The 18,642-nt window shown below is 42.3% G+C and overlaps 1 protein-coding gene across 1 annotated transcript in view; it reads left to right on the top strand.

The window, feature by feature from the left end:
• Positions 1 to 18,642, top strand: part of RYR3 (ryanodine receptor 3) — a 546,114-nt gene that overhangs the window by 194,238 nt on the left and 333,234 nt on the right. Inside the window, 1 exon segment of the mRNA XM_070468944.1 lies at positions 12,731 to 12,838. Coding sequence (XP_070325045.1) covers positions 12,731 to 12,838 — 108 coding nt within the window.

The following is an 18,642-nucleotide window of genomic DNA, read 5'->3' as shown; positions in this document are numbered from 1 at the left end:
AGGTGGAGACTAGGCTTTCCTGCCAGCCTGCCCTCCTCAGCTTTGATCTCATCACTTGACATTTCTGTCAGTCACGCGTCATTCTTGCTCTACCATCCTGTGCCCCCTGCTGCTCTGCTTGCTGATGCTGACACCCCTAATTTATTCACAGCGCATGGAGCACACATGCTAGTTTCATCTCCTTGCTGACCCGCTGCCTTTCCTCTTGCCTGAGCTCTGCTATTTTTCCAGCATGTAAGCTCTTTGGAATAACAACTTGAGTTTCTCGTAGTAGATCCCACTGAAAACTAGGAATTTAGGGTCCCATTTCTTACCACAGAGCTTGTTGTATTATCTGCGCTACTCATTAAGTTAGAGTTTTATTTATGGCCGTATTTTTTAGGACCGTATAGAGAGTCGTTGTTTCCACTCTGTCTGTAAACAGTAGGTGTTGTTTGCTGCTCCTCCGCACAGCTTGTTTCTTCCAGGTGCAGGTGTTCTGCATTTCCACCTTTTGGCACCTTTGTTATTTAACACGCCAGCCATGCCAGGCAGGAAAAACTTGGCTCAATCAAGAACCAAATCAACCATCCAGCCTGTCAGTTATGCGTTTTCCCAGCAGGCAGCTTTACAAGCCAGCTGCCCAGCATTTTGACTCTCATTCTTTGACTGCCCCTTCTTCCTCGTTTTAAAGAACACAAGCTTTGCAGCACTGATTTTTGCCAGACTCCTGGTGGATATTCTTCCTAACTGTGCCAGAAGCAACTGATGCTTGGCAGAATATTGGTGTCCAGGGTACCTCAGTGTTACTTTTGGTTGGGGCCATACCAGGCAAGATCATAAAAACAACAATTATGTGTATTTCAAATTATTGGGTTATTTGTTTGCAAGAAATTCTTATATTTTAATGAATTGAGCTCTTTAACAAAAGATCTAGAGTAAAAATCAGTTACTGTCCAGGGACCTGAATTTACTTGTTTGGTTCAGTTCCTCCGCAGTGTCTTTGAAATTAAGGTTACAGCAGTCCTGCTTCAGAGTCATCTGGGATATTCTTTTAAAGTACCACCTGAAGAAGAGTCTCAGGAATCATAAGTGTCAGCAGTCTTGCCCTGAAGATTCTTGGGCCAACTGTGTTTCTACATTCACACTTCCGGAACAAGCTTATTTGTGTTGCCTCTTGCGAGAAATCTCTGAGCATCATCAACAGGATAGCTGATGTTGCCAGTGTGGCTCATGCTTGAATTAATAATATTCTCCCTGTTAGAGGCTAGACTGTAAAAGATCTGTTGATCAGTGTCAATTAAACAGCCAGTATCTGGGCATTTGAGGGACGAAGGAAAGAAACAGTGACTGTGAGCGTCTTTAGCTCTTTATCACTTTCGCCTGGTATTTCCTGGCAGGACTTCTGTCAAAGGGTATTTGGCCTGCGATTTGGATTTCCTGCTTCTAAGTGTCAGTGGCTCTTGCTCACATAGGAAGTGTTTCAGCGAGTGTTCTACTCAAGTGAATTTTTAACTCCCTAGTGGAAGCTTTCTATTTGATTTTTAAAATATCAACACCTTTCTATAACCTGATAATATTCTTCCTTTCTCTTGTGAGTGATCAACCTTCTCCATCTCTTTCCTTCTGAATAATCTTTCTTTCTTGAAGTAAACCTCAGACCAGCATGGCATCAGATGCTGAAGTCACTCTGCTCAGGACCCTGATTTTGCCTAGTAAGTCTCCTTGCACTGTGGTAGTGATTTTCCACAGCTGTGAGCCCTCCCAGGGATGCTCACTGTTCCTTAGAATAAGCAGCCACCAAGAGACTGGTGGATGCTGAGAGCATTGCCTTCCTGTGGTTGATTCCCTGGGCATCAGAAGGAACTTTCTTTACTCCATTCCTTTAAAACATAGTAACATCTTTGTCCTCTCCTCCCCAAGAGAATGTTTTCCATCTCTGAGTTTAAATTCTGGGTGCCTTGCTGTTTACATACATGGTTTTTGTTAGCAAAGTCCAGGCAAAAGTTGAAGTCAAATGTTTTAAATAGTTTCTGTGTATATTTTCAGAAAGCCCGTCTATCCTTTTCCATGCCAAAATAAATTTTTTAAAAACTTATGCAAGGTTTTATGCATTTTAAACTTGTTTCACACTAACTCTTAACACAGACAGGCAAAGTCTCTTCCCCCAACACGTGTAAAATCTGGATGTATACATGTTTAAAATCTACATTCGTATTGTGTCCTTGGTGGAAACTTGTTTCGTCACGCCCAGAGTTGAATTGCTTTTTGGAGGAGAGCACTTACATGGTAAGTCAGTATCAGATTTCAGAACTGTGTAATGATGGAAATAAGCTTGCCTGCCAGGAGTCTCAGCTTTAGAAAGTTCTTGAGCCCAGATAGTCCCACTAACTGCAGTCATAATCTTTGCATTCCCAGTGGCCATTCCAGACCAACCCTTCCTGAGATGGTCAAGAACCTAATATGAAGTCCTTAAATTAGTAAAGTACAAGAATTAGGAGGGCACTTCTGACCCAGTGGTTAAAATTCTGTGCTTCTACTGCATAGGGTTGATACCTGGTGGGGGAACTAGGATCCCCGCATGCCCCTTGGTATGGCCAAAAAATAAAAATTGGGAGGGGGTAGCCTAGTAGAGTTAGAGTCCACAACATTGGTATAGAGATGTGAACCTTCTCTTCAGGAATATTGACACAGTATCGGATAAAGTTGAGTTTGGAATTCCTGACTTGAATGCTATTCTCACATGTGGTTATGGAGAAGCCTTTCAGCCTTTTTGACTTACAGACTATCTATAATCTTTTTGTTAAAGAGTTGATGTTCGAGTTAAATGAGATAATACTTACATAGAAGTTAGTGCAATACCTGCTACGATTATATAGATAGGTAAACAGATACATTTTAAATGTATATATGAATTCTGTTCTTGTTTCTCCACTTGCCCATATTAAGTTTTACCTAATTCCCGTGTATCTCAGTTGAGCCAACTCTAAAAGAGTTGTAAGTGTTAGTTGTAAGTGTTAATGTTAGTTGCTCAGTCCAACTCTTTGTGACCCCATGGACTGTAGCCCACCAGGCTCCTCTCTGCATGGGATTCTCCAGGCGAGAGTACAGGAGTGGGTTACTGTTTCCTCCTCCAGGGGATCTTCCTAACCCAGGGATTGAACCCAAAGTCACCGATTTTTGTAGATTTTTGTAGAAACACAGAGACTGAGCAACAACCTCAGATTTAAATATTCACTGTTATAACTTTCCTCATTATATTCTATCAAACACTTTGCAGAAGTGACAAAGGTGGATGTAAAAGCACTTAACTGCATAAATACTTAAACCTGGTTGAGACAAGATATAGGTGTTAGTTTGGTTAATGATTGGCTCTGCCTTTAAAGTATAAATACAATGCAAATAATTATGTATTATCAATGATAGAAAGGCAGTCCACAAATGAGCTCATGTCTGCTGTAGATGGATGAGATCATGTCTATGAAGCACTTAAAACTCCTGAAATACAAGCTGCATGGCCCATCTCTAGCCATCCTGATGTTCTCCCATGGAAAGTTGGTCTTATCCAATGCCTTCTGTACCCCATGGGGCCAGATTGACCTGGAACATTTTCTGGAGGAGAGAAGAATTTTCTGCCCTCAAGGGCTTGGGAAGTCTTCTCATCCACAGTCTTTGAGTAGGACTCCATTGAGCCTCATGGAATGAACCCAAGTTTCCTGCATTGCAAGCAGATTCTTTACTGTCTGAACCACCAGGGAAGATCCCCTGGAGCAGGTAATTGCTACTCACTCTGATACTCTTGCCTGGAAAATTCCATGGACAGAGGAGCCTGGCAGGCTACAGTCCATGGAGTCGCAAAGAGTCGGACATGACTGAACAACGAATACTTTCATTCTTTTCACATTGAGCCTCATAGGGAGATTTTATCAGTCCTGTTTGGGGGACTGTGGTGAAATGGAACAAACAGGTCATATAGAAGCCAGACCACTGGGGACAGAGTCCAGCTCTGCCCATCACTAGCAGACCTGGTGCCCATGGAGATGAGTTGGAGGTGTGGCTGAATTAGGTGAAAAAGCAAAGGGAAGTAAGGACAGAGGTCCTGCAAAGCCTATAACTTTAAAATTCAGCTTCAACTAGTGGAATTTTAAGCAGGAAGAAAGAATCCACCCAAAAAAATGGAAAAAAAACTCTCCCATCTTGTTCATTCATTTAATACAAATTCAAGTTCTGGCTCTGTGCCGGGAACTGCTTGCTCTTGTAACCCTTCTTCAGGCCACACTCCAGCCTGGGCTGACCTTTTACATCACAACATTGCTGAAAGGCCTTCTGGGCCCAGCAAGACATAAAACTCAAACTGCTCAATTTAGCATTGAATATCAACTTCTGTATTGTTTTATAAAGTCTCATGTGCGGTAGATCTGTCTCTTCAAGTAGCTTAAAAGTTCTTTGAAGGTTAGAAACCATGTCTTTCTTCTTTTATTCCCCACAGCAGGTGACACAGTTGTTGTTCAGTCACTAAGTCATGTCCAACTCTTTGCGACCCCATGGACTACAGCACGCCAGGCTTCCCTGTCCTTCACTATCTCCCAGAGTTTGCTCAAACTCATGTCCATTGAGTTGGAGCTGTCATCCAACCATTTCATCCTCTGTTGCCCTCTTCTCCTCTTGCCCTCAATCTTTCCCACCATCAGGGTCTTTTCCCGTGAGTTGGCTCTTCACATCAGGTGGCCAAAGTATTGGATCTTCAGTATCAGTTCTTATAATGAATATTCTGGGTTGATTTCCTTTGGGATTGATGGGTTTGATCTCCTTGCCATCCAAAGGACTCTTAAGAACTTCTCCAGCACCATAATTTGAAAGCATCAATTCTTTGGTGCTCAGCCTTCTTTATGGTCCAACTCTCACATCCATGCATGACTAATGGAAAAACCATAACTTTGACTATATGGTTCTTTGTCAGCAAAGTGATGTCTCTTGTTTTTAATATGCTTTCTAGGTTGGTCATAGAATTTCTTCCAAGGAGCGAGCGTCTTTGAATTTCATGGCTGCAGTCATCATCTGCAGTGATTTTGAGGTTTTTTTTATTAAGAAAATAAAGTCTGTCACTGTTTCCATTTTTTCCCCATCTATTTGTCATGAAGTGATGGGACCAGATGTTGTGATCTTAGATTTTTGAATGTTGAGTTTTAAGCCAGCTTTTCACTCTCCTCTTTCACCTTCATCAAGAGGCTCTTTAATTCCTCTTTACTTTTTGCCATTAGGGTGCTGTCATCTGAGTATCTGAGGTTGCTATTTCTCCTGGCAATCTTGATTCCAACTTGTGAGTCTTCCAGCCCAGCATTTTGCCTGATGTACTCCACATAGAAGTTAAATAACCAGAGTGACAGTATATAGCCTTGACATACTCCTTTCCCAATTTTGAACCAGTCCATTGTTCCATGTATGGTTCTAACTGTTGCTTCTTGTCCTGCATACAGTCTTCTCAGGAGACAGGAAAGGTGGTCTGGTATTCACATCTCTCTAAGAATTTTCTACAATTTGTTATCATCCACACAAAGTCTTTAGTGTAGTCCATGTAACAAAAGTAGTTTGTTTGTTTTTTTTAATTCTCTTTGCTTTTTTCTGATCCAATGGGCATTTTCAATTTGATCTTTGATTCCCTCTTCCTTTTGTAAATCCAGCTTGTACATCTGGAAGGTTCACATACTGTTGAAGCCTAGCTTGAAATATTTTGAGTATTACCTTTCTGTCTTGGCACAGTACTGTATGCATATTGTTCAGTTCAGTCACTCAGTCATGTCTGACTCTTTGTGACTCCATGAACTGCAGCACGCCAGGCCTCCCTGTCAATCACCAACTCCCAGAGTTCACCCAAACTCATGTCCATTGAATCGGTGATGCCATCCAACCATCTCATCCTCTTGTCACCCCCTTCTCCTCCTGCCCTCAATTTCTCCCAGCATTAGGGTCTTTTCCAACGAGTCAGCTCTTCGCATGAGGTAGCCAAAGGATTGGAGTTTCAGCTTCAACATCAGTCCTTCCAATGAACACCCACAACTGATCTCCTTTAGGATGGACTGGTTGGATCTCCTTGCAGTCCAAGGGACTCTCAAGAGTCTTCTCCAACACCACAGTTCAAAAGCATCAATTCTTTGGCACTCAGCTTTCTTAATAGTCCAACTCTCACATCCATACATGATTACTGAGAAAACCACAGCCTTGACTAGATGGACCTTTGTTGGCAAAGTAATGTCTCTGGTTTTTAATATGCTGTCTGGGTTGGTCATAACTTTCCTTCCAAGGAGTAAGCGTCTTTTAATTTCATGGCTGCAATCATCATCTGCAGTGATTTTGGAGCCCCCCAAAATAAAGTCTGACACTGTTTGCCTTGTTTCTCCGTCTATTTGCCATGAAGTGATCAGACCAGATGCCATGATCTTAGTTTTCTGAATGTTGAGCTTTAAGCCAACCTTTTCACTCTCCTCTTTCACTTTCATCAAGAGGTTGTTTAATTCTTCTTTGCTTTCTGCCATAAGGGTGGTGCCATCTGCATATCTGAGGTCATTGATATTTCTCCCGGCAATCTTGATTCCAGCTTGTGCTTCTTCCAGCCCAGCGTTTCTCATGATGTACTCTGCACATAAGTTAAATAAGCAGGGTGACAATATCCAGCCTTGATGTACTCCTTTTCCTATTTGGAACCAGTCTGTTGTTCCATGTCCAATTCTAACTGTTGCTTCCTGACCTGCATACAGGTTTCTCAAGAGGCAGGTCAGGTGGTTTGGTATTCCCATCTCTTTCAGAATTTTCCACAGTTTATTGTGATCCACACAGTCAAAGCATATTGTTAGGTTCTCTAAATACTGGCTGACCACCTTTTGGGGATGGGAAAGGAAAGGGAGGTTACTTGGGCTGATTTTGGCCGCTGGGCCTTCAGGAATTCTCCTTTTGTGAAGAACAGATGTCATTCTCTCCAATTCCTCATGTTTTTCCAGAGAGCCTCTCTCTGCTGACACCCTCAGGGCTACCCTTTATCATCTCAGAGCCTTTGTTCCACCATCATCATTCTGTTGCCCAAATGGAGATCCAGGGACAATTTGCTAAATGTAATTGCTAGGTGTGTGGTGTCTTGTTCTTCCTGAATTTGGTGTTTTTTTTTTTTGCCCTCTTTTGCCATCCGATAGAAACACTGACCATCTTCCACTCCTCTCCTATATCCAATTAGTCACCAGATCTTCCCTCTCTTAACTTCTGAAGATTTTTCAAATTCACTGCTGTATCTCCATGTCTACCACCATTACCTTACTTCATATCATTGTTATCTTGTAAGCAGTTTATTGCAGCAACCTCCTAACTTGTTTCTCTGCCTTGGTTCTAGCCCCTTCACACTGGAACTGCAGTGACTTTTCAGAGATGCACATTTGATTCTATCACTTCCTTCAATGTCACCTATTGCCCTGAAGATGAAGTTCAAAATCCTTGGCAGGGGGACTCATGACCCACAGTGTAATGCCTGCTTTTTCCCCAAACTCACTTCTCACCTTCTTTCCTTGCTCCTCTCCCCCACTTCAGCCCCGCTCAGCTCTCACACACTTCCTCGTCCCTCTGTGGGCACTTTTGAATCATACTTTAAAAACTGTCCATTTGTCTTCCCCGTACACCACCAGACCACACAGCCTTAAAGGGCAGGGATTATCCTTACACATAAAAAGAACTTGGAAAATTATATACATGAACATATAAGTGAGTTATTGATGTTTGGACTTCACTGCCCTCTGTGGATAACATTTGACATTTATTTAGTACTTACTATGTGCCAGACTATGTAAGACTATGTTTAAGTTCTGTAAACATAAAAACTGAGTTTATTCTGAGGAGTAGGTACCATTAGATCTATACTTTACAAACAAGGAAACTAAGGCACAAAGAGGCAAAGCTACCCACCTAACATCATTCAGCTAATAAGTGGTTGAACACAGATAGGACCTCAGGAAGCCATGTACTACAATGTTCGCTCTTAACCAATAACCCATTAATGTACTCACAGAGTGTATCGTTGAGTCTTGGCTGTGTGAGAGCCAGGTGGATCAACACTCCATGGGAGGAGACCCATGACAATGAGAGAAGAAAGGTCCCTTGAATCTTAAGCCGGAGACGTGGGGAGGGGGCTCAGCCGGGCAGATGTGTGCTCAGCGCAATGTGTCTGCAAGCACAGACACCATCCGTCACATGCCCTCAGAGAGTCTAGGACACAGAGTCCATTCAGGAAGGCTTGAGTCGAGCACTTGCTGTTCTGCGTACTGAAAAAAACAAAAGTAGAACCAGACACATATTTTGCAAGATACCCACAATTTAGTGAAACAGACTGCACCATGTGAAGAACTGTGTGCTGCTGCTGCTACTGAGTCACTTCCGTCGTGTCTGACTCTGTGCAACCCCATAGATGGAAGCCCACCAGGCTCCCCGTCCCTGGGACTCTCCAGGCAAGAACACTAGAGTGGGTTGCCATTTCCTTCTCCAATGCATGAAAGTGAAAAATGAAAGTGATGTCGCTCAGTCATGTCCAACTCTTAGCGACCCCATAGACTGCAGCCCACCAGGCTCCTCTGTCAATGGGATTTTCAAGGCAAGAGGACTGGAGTGGGGTGCCATTGCCTTCTCCAGAAGAACTGCATAAGCCACAGCAAACTGTAGTTAACAATGTAATGGAGAGAGGACAGCCCCACTTCTGTTAACTAATTCTTCTCTTCATTTCCCTGAAGGCTTGCCTCATACCAACTAGTACCCTGGTGAGCGTACAATGTGGGGTTGCTAGGTAGAAAAATGCTACGTGAAGCCAATAATAGAAATGTTAAATTCCCACCATCTTGGACTTAGTAAGCCCCAGAAAAATACTTGGAGTACCTAGATTAAGGGAACGTGGAGGGTCCATAGGCCTTTTCTTTTGCTCTTTTCTATGTAGTGGGGCTAAATGAATACCTAGTTCCTGGCTTAAACAGGGCCCTGGCATCTCAAGGTTTTCTGTAGGACATTTGGAAATGATGCTTCTCTAGGCTGAGGTCCGGGCTGCGGAGAGTGATGAGGAGCTATTTCAGAACAGATGTCAACAGAGCCCTTCTCTCCATGCTGAGAATCATCAAACACACGCCCCACGCCTGCCAGGCAGTGACCGAGGCTCAGGCTCCAGAGCACGGAGACAATGAGCCGGCCTCCTGGGGGCTCTCCCACTGCAAACAAATTAGCTCTGATGGACCGGTGGCCTCTGCTCATTCTCGGGAAATGTGGAGGTGGGATCTCAGGCCGGTGTGGAGTTTAATTAAGGATGGCAGCTGGCAGAGCAGGTCAGATGGCTCTGTGCTCTGCACTTCGTGTCACAAGTTGTTAGCTGCTTTTTGTTTTTCTCCACATATTCCCATTGCCCTCTTCCTTCCCTTGCGACTGCCCACGTGTTGTTCTCAGTGAGTGGTGTGTGACCTTATCCCTGAGTATGGGGAGACCAGGCAGGACCACGGGCTAGAGGTGGGAAAACTAAACTCTAAGGAGATGATGTAAACCAGTGGGAGACACAGTGCTCCCATAGGAGATACTTCCTCTCCATGCTCACTGTCTCTCTGTAAATGTACCCATTGGTACCAGTAATTAAATTGCAACCATCTTGGGACTTTTATCTATTTTTAAACTTTAAACCTTTAATTTTGTATTGGGGTATAGCCAATCTACCTTGGGGCTTTTAATATCTGGGGGGGGGGGGGGGCGAGAAAAGTTTAACTGGAGCCTGCGTAGTATCTGGTATCAGGTTGGAGGATGGTGGTGCCCAAGGTGAATTTCTATCTTTGTCCAAGCAAGCCAGACCAGGAGGGGAGAGAGCTGACTCAGAATCACACAATCTTGTATAAGGACAGAATCTCTAGCACTTGGAGCTGTGAAAGTTTGTGTCTTAAAGAGACTGGACTACACAGGGTTCTTGTCGAAGTGAGCGTGAATGTCGGGGTTATTCAGTTGATTAGCCAAAACTGCACCCCTTAAAGTACCAACTACACCTGCTGACATTCCTGAATAGAAAAAATTCCAAATCACATGCTCTAGTGAAGTGAAGGAAGAAGGAAAAACACCCAAACTCTGGCTTTTTTGGCCTCCTATTCTGGGGACATGAGATCCAGATAGACCAAGAAGTTGTAGGGGGAAAAAAAAAAAGCTCTGTAAAATCTTGTGAGATGGCATCCTCTTTGGGAAGACTGTCAGACAATATATGTTTATGGCATATGATCTTTATGGAAATGCTTTATCATATTATTGTCTGCCACTTGTAATGATGCGATATGTGCTCTAAAAACACTCCCTGAATGTGAAGCGTTGCCCTGCATCACCAGCTGTCTGCTTGCTCCAGTCCCATACAAATGAGTTAATTACCTGCAGCAGGAACAAACCTTGAAAACAAAGCAAGAAGTGTGTAAAATAAAGGCTGTTGTCTCCTGGTGGTACAATTTCTCCTTGGTTATATCATGTTCATAAAGAGAACTGGGCAGTTTCCTATAATACCAGAATTCTAGGAAGTCTGCGTTTTTAGGATTTCTGACTGCAGAAACCCTGAATAGAAAAGTATTTAAGTGGCAAGTACTCAAAATGTGAAGTCGCCCATGGGCCAGTAGCCTTTGGGATAGGATCACCCATACTTGGATCAACCTATACTTGGTTGTTGTTTAGTCGCTCAGTTGTTTCTGACTCTTCGTGACTCGTGGACTGTACCCCTCCAGGCTCCTCTGTCCATGGGATGTTCTGGGCAGATTACTGGAGGGAGTTGCCATTTCCTTCTCCAGGGGATCTTCCCAATCCAGAGACTGAACCCAGTTCTCCACATGTCCTGCAGTGCAAGCAGATTCTTTACTGCTGAGCCACTGGGGAAGCCCACTCTTGGCTTAGGGGATGTTCAAACTTTACTAAAGGGAAGGAGCGAGCAAGTCTAACAAGAGGGACGTCATTTTTTTTTTTTTAGGGCATTGAGGTTGAGGAGGAGGAAGAAGGTACAAACACTTGGAAAGTGAGGAGAACTTAAAGATTGGTGATTCCATAATATTTATTTTATAAATGAAAATGATGAAAATCAGAGGGCTTGTCTCTGCTTTAGCAGCAGGTTTGCTTTAGCTTTTACGTTGAAGGTCCATGAAAGCAACGTTGCCTGTCTGAGTGTTAGACATAGCTGTGGGTGACTTCTGGCCCTCATTCCTGTTACTCTCGTGATGCCAATATCACAGGGGATACAAAGGTTTGGTGTGAAAGGTGAATGTAAGTGGCAGTATTCCCAAGGAAAATGGTGCATCGTGGAACTGGGTAGTGATTTTGTTTGCATGTCTTTGTATCTTTCTGAATACCAAGCACTGTGTCTTACAGAAATATAATACTTAAATATTTTCTGAATGAAATTATTCTAATTGTGGAAAAGATCTGCAGTGTTGTTGTCAGCAGCAGGAATAGAGTTAGATGTATGGATTTGAATCCAACTCATCTAAGTGTAAGCCATCACCTTGGACAGATGACCTATGTTCTCTGTGTCTTAATTTCCTTTGCTGTAAGCTGAAATACTAATAATATCTATACATGAAATAGTTGTGTAGATTAAAGGAAATCACTTAAAGCAAAGCACTTAAAACAATATCTGGAGCCCATTATACAGAGTGAAGTAAGCCAGAAAGAAAAACACCAATACAGTATACTAATGCATATATATGGAATTTAGAAAGATGGTAATGATAACCCTATATGCAAGACAGAAAAAGAGACACAGATGTATAGAACAGACTTTTGGACTCTATGGGAGAAGGCAAGGGTGGGATGATCTGAGAGAACAGCATTGAAATGTGTATATTATCAAGTGTGAAACAGATTGCCAGTCCAGGTTGGATGCATAAGACAAGTGCTCAGGGCTGGTGCACTGGGAAGACCCAGAGGGATGGGATGGGGAGGAAGGTGGGAGGGGGGTTCAGGATGGGGAACACATGTAAATCCATGGCTGATTCATGTCAATGTATGGCAAAAACCACTATAATATTGTAAAGTAATTAGCCTCCAACTAATAAAAATAATTGGGGAAAAAAATATCTGGCCTAGAAAAGTACTCAGCATTAGGTGTTACTACAGTCTACAGAGAAGGCTATCTTTGTTTTTGAGAAATGTTTGAGAATATCATGGTATTACCTGAGCAATGATGTAGAATGATTGCTGTAGGGGTGATCAGTTCTTATAGTTCTGGACATTTCTTTGTTCAGGATTAAATGTATTGTAGCTCCTTTTACACTGTGGTATCCAAATTTTCTGAACAAGTACATGGATTCACTATTTTGGTCACTGTTGTTGAAAGCCATGTTTTGGTCTTGTCTGCTTACAAATTATTATGGATGAGATCCCAGTGACTTTCTTCCTTTGGTCCCACCCAGACATCGGTGTCAGTCAGCCTTCCCTGCTTCAGTAAGGCTGTATGTGTAGTGTTCCCTGTTTGCCCCCAGCCCTCACTCAAGTTGATCCTGACATCTTGGTCACTGTTCCCTTGAGACTTTGGGATTTTCTTCTCTTCCTACTTTAGAATCCAGCTTGAAACTCATCTTAGCATGAACAAGAAAAATCTGCCTTTTGTACTCATCCATCCATCCATCAAATGTTACTTTGATTCATAGGCTCTTTGCCCTTGAGATGTTCCTGCATGACTGATCCCCAACTGACGTGAGTGGGTATCCTCATTCTGGTTTTATTTCCACAGTATGTTCCTCCAGATCTCTGCGTCTGCAATTTTGTGCTGGAACAGTCCCTCTCTGTCAGAGCCCTGCAGGAGATGCTTGCCAACACAGGTGAAAATGGTGGCGAAGGGGTGAGTACCTGAATTATGTCCTGGGAAGGGAGGCTTTGGGACACACCATAGCCCAAAAGTACACACTTCATTTCATTCCTCCAGTTTTGAACTAGAAAACCTTGGTTTTCCAGTTTCCTTGAATCCATCCTCATATTCCTCTTATTCAGCAGCCCTACTTCCTTTGGGTTAACCAGCTTCCACCAGAAAATAGATTAGATCACCTTAATGCTGCCTGAGCGGGGCATAGGTCATTGATCCCGTAATCCACCAGGATATATGGAGATGCTGAAAGGGCCTTGGGAAGGGGAGGGGGGCGGTATCTGTTAGGCTGTCTCTTTTTTTCTTGGAAAAGTCTCATCAGAGATTTATGACTATGCCAATGAAGCACAGCCAGGTTACAGCCATTTGGAGAGGATTTCCTATAGAATTCAGAGTCATTGATATGATCCCAGATCTTTACGGTTTCACTCAAGATGAGCAAATACAGAGCTGTCTTAAGTTTCTATTGTCAGTAAAATTTTTTCCCAGTCTTTAACTGAGGGATAATGGCTTCCCAAAGGTCTCCCAGGCAAGACATTGACCATAGACTTCAGAATAATTTTTGACCCTTTCCCTAATGACTCACCTAGTTACATTCATTTATCATTTCAAATATTCTAATTCCATGAACTGAATATCTCACATGCAGACACCACTCTCCCACGCCCCTTAGATACTGTATTAGATGACTATCCTGTATCTTCTGGGTTATTACATCAGACTCACCACTCTGATTCCTTCTGTGCTTACCTCACCTACTATTTTATTTTCCCTAAGCTGACATAATGCTGTTTACAAAATATAGACCTAATCATTATACTTTACCATTTAAAAATTGTCTTTCTGCCCATTACCATGAATGAAATCCCATATTCCTTAACTGGGCATAAAGAACTTCAGGATTTGGTGAGTCCTGCTCACCTTGCCTGTCCTGTTTCTCCCCACATCTTCCCAAACACTCAGTCATCCAACCACATTGAATTCTTTTCACTTCCTCAAACATAACCATTCTCCTTGCCTCAGATCATATGTGTCAGCTCTTCCCTCCATTTAGAACAGCTTTCTCCTCCTCTCTCTCTTCCCTTATATGACCTTTACTTCTCTTTCAAAGAACAAGCCTAAATATTAGGTCAACAGAGAAGCCTATAAGTTGACCCTGAAAGTCTAGGATGAGTGCCCTTGCTTGAGCAACACTCAATGAAGAGTTCTTACTACTGTGTGCTATAATTGCAAGTATAATTCTCTACACTCGGTAGTGTGTGTAGGTAGGAATGTTTACAGTACCTAGCACAGTTTATTATTTGACTTGAATGAACTCATATATAATGAAGTGTCTCATTGGTGGTAGAAGAGACAATATCTGTAGCCCCAAGAGAACCAATATTTACATTTAGGTCATCTTTCAGCTCTTAATGTGATCTTACATAAATCTTTTAATCTCTTGGGACCATAGTGTTCTCATCTATAAAATTAGGAAATGTAATTGATTAATTTGCTAGGGTCCTTAACACCAACATTTGTGATTCTTCACTGTTTTGGTTTAGAATAATATGCTTTCATCAACCACCTGAAAATAGCTTTGTTTTGTTCCTTAGAGCATTAACACAGGTGAGATTTTGTTCTTTTGCAGTTTATCTCCCCCTGACATTGACCTCAGTACCCCCAACCTTTCTGCCTTAGGCACACACCCTCAAACATTTCAATGAAGTGAAATAAATTACTTTTTAATTGCTCACTTTTCCTCCAAGATAATTAACTCATGATTTATAGGCATCTTTGGTGAGGAAAACCTGGTTGATTTGGAATATCACCACTTTCAGTGTCAACCAAGATCAGCTAGACCCTGCCAACATATGGCCCCAGGATAGAAATTGGGAAGATAGAAGCTACGCTAACTGGATAATTATCTCATGGGCATTCCCTTATCTTGTTTGTTCACAAATTGCATTTCAAAGGACTTCTTTGTCTTTACCATCTAATTTGTGGAGTTCAGGGAATCCTGCAGGTGTCAAAGTCAACTGAAAAGTTCTGGTTATAATCCTTGCTCTTCTTTGTTGCCAGGAACTTTAATAATAGTCTTGTCCTGGTTTGTCATTTGAAAAAGAATACATAATTCATTTTCCATATAGAATAGAAAGACCAGTTTAATAAGATTGAATGCATAGTTTTGGATTATATGTCTAATACCTATAATTACCATCCATGTTCTAGCAGAAGTTTACTCCATGTAGTTATATATTTCAGGGACCATCTTTAATTTACAGTATTTAAAGACGAATAGGTTAAGTCTTATTGGAGGATCCAGTCTCTTTGAAAACCCCAGTCTAAAATAAGCAATCCATGACATTTTTATGGTTAAATAGTCATTGAATAACAATCACCGTATTGAGTCAGACTCTAGAATTTCCGATGTGCTGTATTGCTGTTTTGTGCTATTTTACCAAAGAGAAGAGAGATCTAATAGTTACTTCCCATCCTGATATATTACTTCTATTGTAATTAATAACTGGAGGTCTTAGAAGGAGGAGACTTGAAAAGAGAGCTGAAGCACAGATAGGAGAGGGCACTGCCTTAAAAGATTTAGATTTTATTATTTGTTGGTGGCTCCACTAGTTACCCAAATAGCAGCTTCAGTTGCTAGAACCCTCTTGGAACTCTCTCACAATTCCATCTGCGCTCTCAATCTTTGTTATGAGGAATAATATTTTTCATATAACCTCTTGAGTCTGAATGTTTTGCTTTTCTGAAGTGATTGCTGTGCGCACTTACTATTAGTACTTAATTTGATTTGAAATGATAATATTCAGCAGGGGAGAAAAAGAAAAAAAGAAGAAAAATCAAGAAGGAAGTGAGTAACACAACAGACCATAATGATTCTCTGGGGAGCCCAGGGATGTTTGAGTGGGTTGACACCTCCTCTGCATGCCAGTCCATTCTGTTTGGAAAGAGACATTTACTGCTTTTAAATGGATATTACTTACACTAATGATCATCACTACCACCAGACGGGATGCTTTGAAGAGTGTCATTTTTCCTCCTGGGCATAAATTGGTCTTTGTGTGTCTGTTCACTGCTGCATAGCAATTGGACTTTTTAAAAATGATATTGGTTTTTTGTTTATTCCTATGATGAGCATACAGAAGTCTTTCTGCAGGGATTGGTGGTTCTGCAGCAATTCCTTTCAGTAACAAAGAAAACAGAGGTGTCCACCTTGGTTTCACAACAGAGGGTTTATTATTGAAACATCCTTAGCTATAGCCAGTAGCACCTAGGACTCAACTTTATGTTGAAAAGGAAACTGAATTGTGAGAAGGCCCCAGGGGGCAGAGGATGTCACTGTCCCTCAGAGCCCACCCTCGTAAGCTCATCCTCGGGTCACTTTACTTCTGTTTAAATCCTGTCTGATGTTATTCTGGGGAATATTACCAAGAGATGGATGCTTGGCACTGTGGCCAATTAAATAGCTGGACTTTGATGTAAAATCCCTGCATGCAAATATGATATATTTTTATATTAATGGAACCTACAGTGTATGAGGTCCCCAGCCACCTTCAGCAGGACGGGGAACTAAAAAGGATGTCAGCATCTCCCTCTGAGTCCTCAGTCTTCATCATCCTATAGCAATGAGTCTGAACACAAAACTAGCAGCATGTGCAGTGAGAGAAGCTCCATCTTTGGAGTCAGGTAGACGTAGACGTGTTTTCAGTCCAGGCTGTGCAGGAGCAAGTGACTTCTAGGACAGATCGTTTCCACTTTCTGTACCTGACTTTCCACACCTTCAAAATGCAACCTCCCTCATAGGATCAGGTGAGAATTACAGAAGTGTTGACAAGTGCCGATGGGTGTGGAAGTGAATATTGGTTCCTCTTTTCATCTCTTGGTCTGCTTCCTCCTGTCACAGATCCTTCAGGCATATTCAAATGCCTCAAAGGGAGGAGATTCCCATGCTATATGACCAGCTGCGTGTTAAATCGAGGGCCATATAACTACAAATGAGTTTTGACATGAATGAATATAATGCTTCTAAAAGTGAAAGACCTTGATTAACGCAGTGACCAGCCGCACTCCTGATAAGGGCTCCAGTTTTCTCTAAAAGTTGACTTAATCACTGTCAGACTTTTACTACTTAAAAAAAGGGAGATGCAACATATGTAAAAAGAATGAATGTTATGGTTGTATAAGATCATCCTTGACTTCAGATTCTAAAATCTCTAGAATGCAAATGCACCGTCAGCCTTTTAAACTTGATTGGAAGCTGTGACCTGGAAAGACACTGTTTCTATAAGAACCTCTCTCACAGATACACTCACTATGAGGGGGTCTTTTAATTCCCTGTATTACTTATGAGGGGAATCAACACTGAATATTCATTGGAAGGACTGAGGCTGAAACTGAAGCTCCAATACTTTGGCCACCTGATGCAAAGAGCTGACTCATTGGAAAAGACCCTGATGCTGGGAAAGATTGAGGGAAGGAGGAGAGGGGCCAACAAGGGTGAGATGGTTGGTTGGCATCCTTGACTGAATGGATGGGAGTTTGAGCAAACTCCAGGAGTTGGTGAAGGACAGGGAAGCTGCAGTTCATGGGATTGCAAAGAGTCAGATACAACTTAGCAGCTGAGCAACACTTAATTATGAGATGGTCCCTTTAGCACTAAGAGGTGCTTCAGACTCCTTTCACTTGCCCCTGTCTATGAGCAGGGCGTACTACATACAGCACAGTTGCTCAAGAAATGCACACGTGTGGTGGCACATTTGTCATGCTCAGAAATGATGTGTACATGTTTTCTGAGAAGCTAGAGCTTGCCTCCTGGCATTGTGTGACCTTGTAAACAGCCACAGGAGGCATAATCTTACATATTGCTGTGTGCACGTAGGTTTTATTTAAAGTATGTGTCATGAGATTCTTACCTTGTAGCCAAATTCAAAGCATTCATCCTTCCTATAAAGTCAGAGAAAATTTAGTCACAGAAAGGTGACAACATCATTTAAAAAAAGAATCTGCTAAAGATGCACCTCCCCTGACGTGGTTAGGTAATGAACAAATCAAAACAGATGCTGAGGAGGGTAATTAGAAGCCTGTTGTCTAAAGTTTGAATTCTGGCTGTGCCCAGATTCAAGAGATCTTGTGGGAATTTCTGGAATGAAGAAGGCCAATCAGAGCCTTACCTCTTTATTCCTGGGGCCCTGAGATTCCCCCATCATCTGTATATTACAGAAGAGAAGGGACAACCCCCATCAACCAGAGGTAGCGTCTCAGTTTTCCGAGGTTTTTGTCTTCCCTCCGTTATTGTCAGAAAACAGCCAGAGTGAGAACTTACTTTGGTATGTGTGTGGGGAAGGGAACAAGACTGATGGAGGAACTATGTAGACAATTCTAAATAAACTTCATCCCCATTGCCATTATTTAAAAGAAAGAAATCATTTGATGAGTCAAACCTAACAGGAGGTGTTAGTTGCACCTTTAAAATAGGACACATCAGATTTCCTTTGGAGAAGTACAAAGACACCTCTGCCTCTTTTGGGATGTCAGTCCCAGGACTTGCCCATGTATGCCTTACAGCTGGGGTAGTCAGAATGTGCCAGAATCACCACATTAGGTTTCCAAGTCTGGACTTGCTCTGAACTAGGTGTTAAGAAGCCACTGCATCAAGCTCTCCAAGTACCTCCACGGCGCTCCCACTCAGGACCTCCCCTCTCCAGGGCCAGCGCCTGTCAGCTTGTTCATCCCAGGGATGCTACCCATGCCTGCCTGCCCGCTGCCTAACTGGGAAGATCCAGATA

Source organism: Odocoileus virginianus, chromosome 6 (assembly GCF_023699985.2).
Source record: "Odocoileus virginianus isolate 20LAN1187 ecotype Illinois chromosome 6, Ovbor_1.2, whole genome shotgun sequence".
Classification (NCBI taxonomy): Eukaryota; Metazoa; Chordata; class Mammalia; order Artiodactyla; family Cervidae; genus Odocoileus; species Odocoileus virginianus.
The sequence above is the reverse complement of the archived record's forward strand: the minus strand, read 5'-3'. Positions and strand labels throughout refer to the sequence as shown.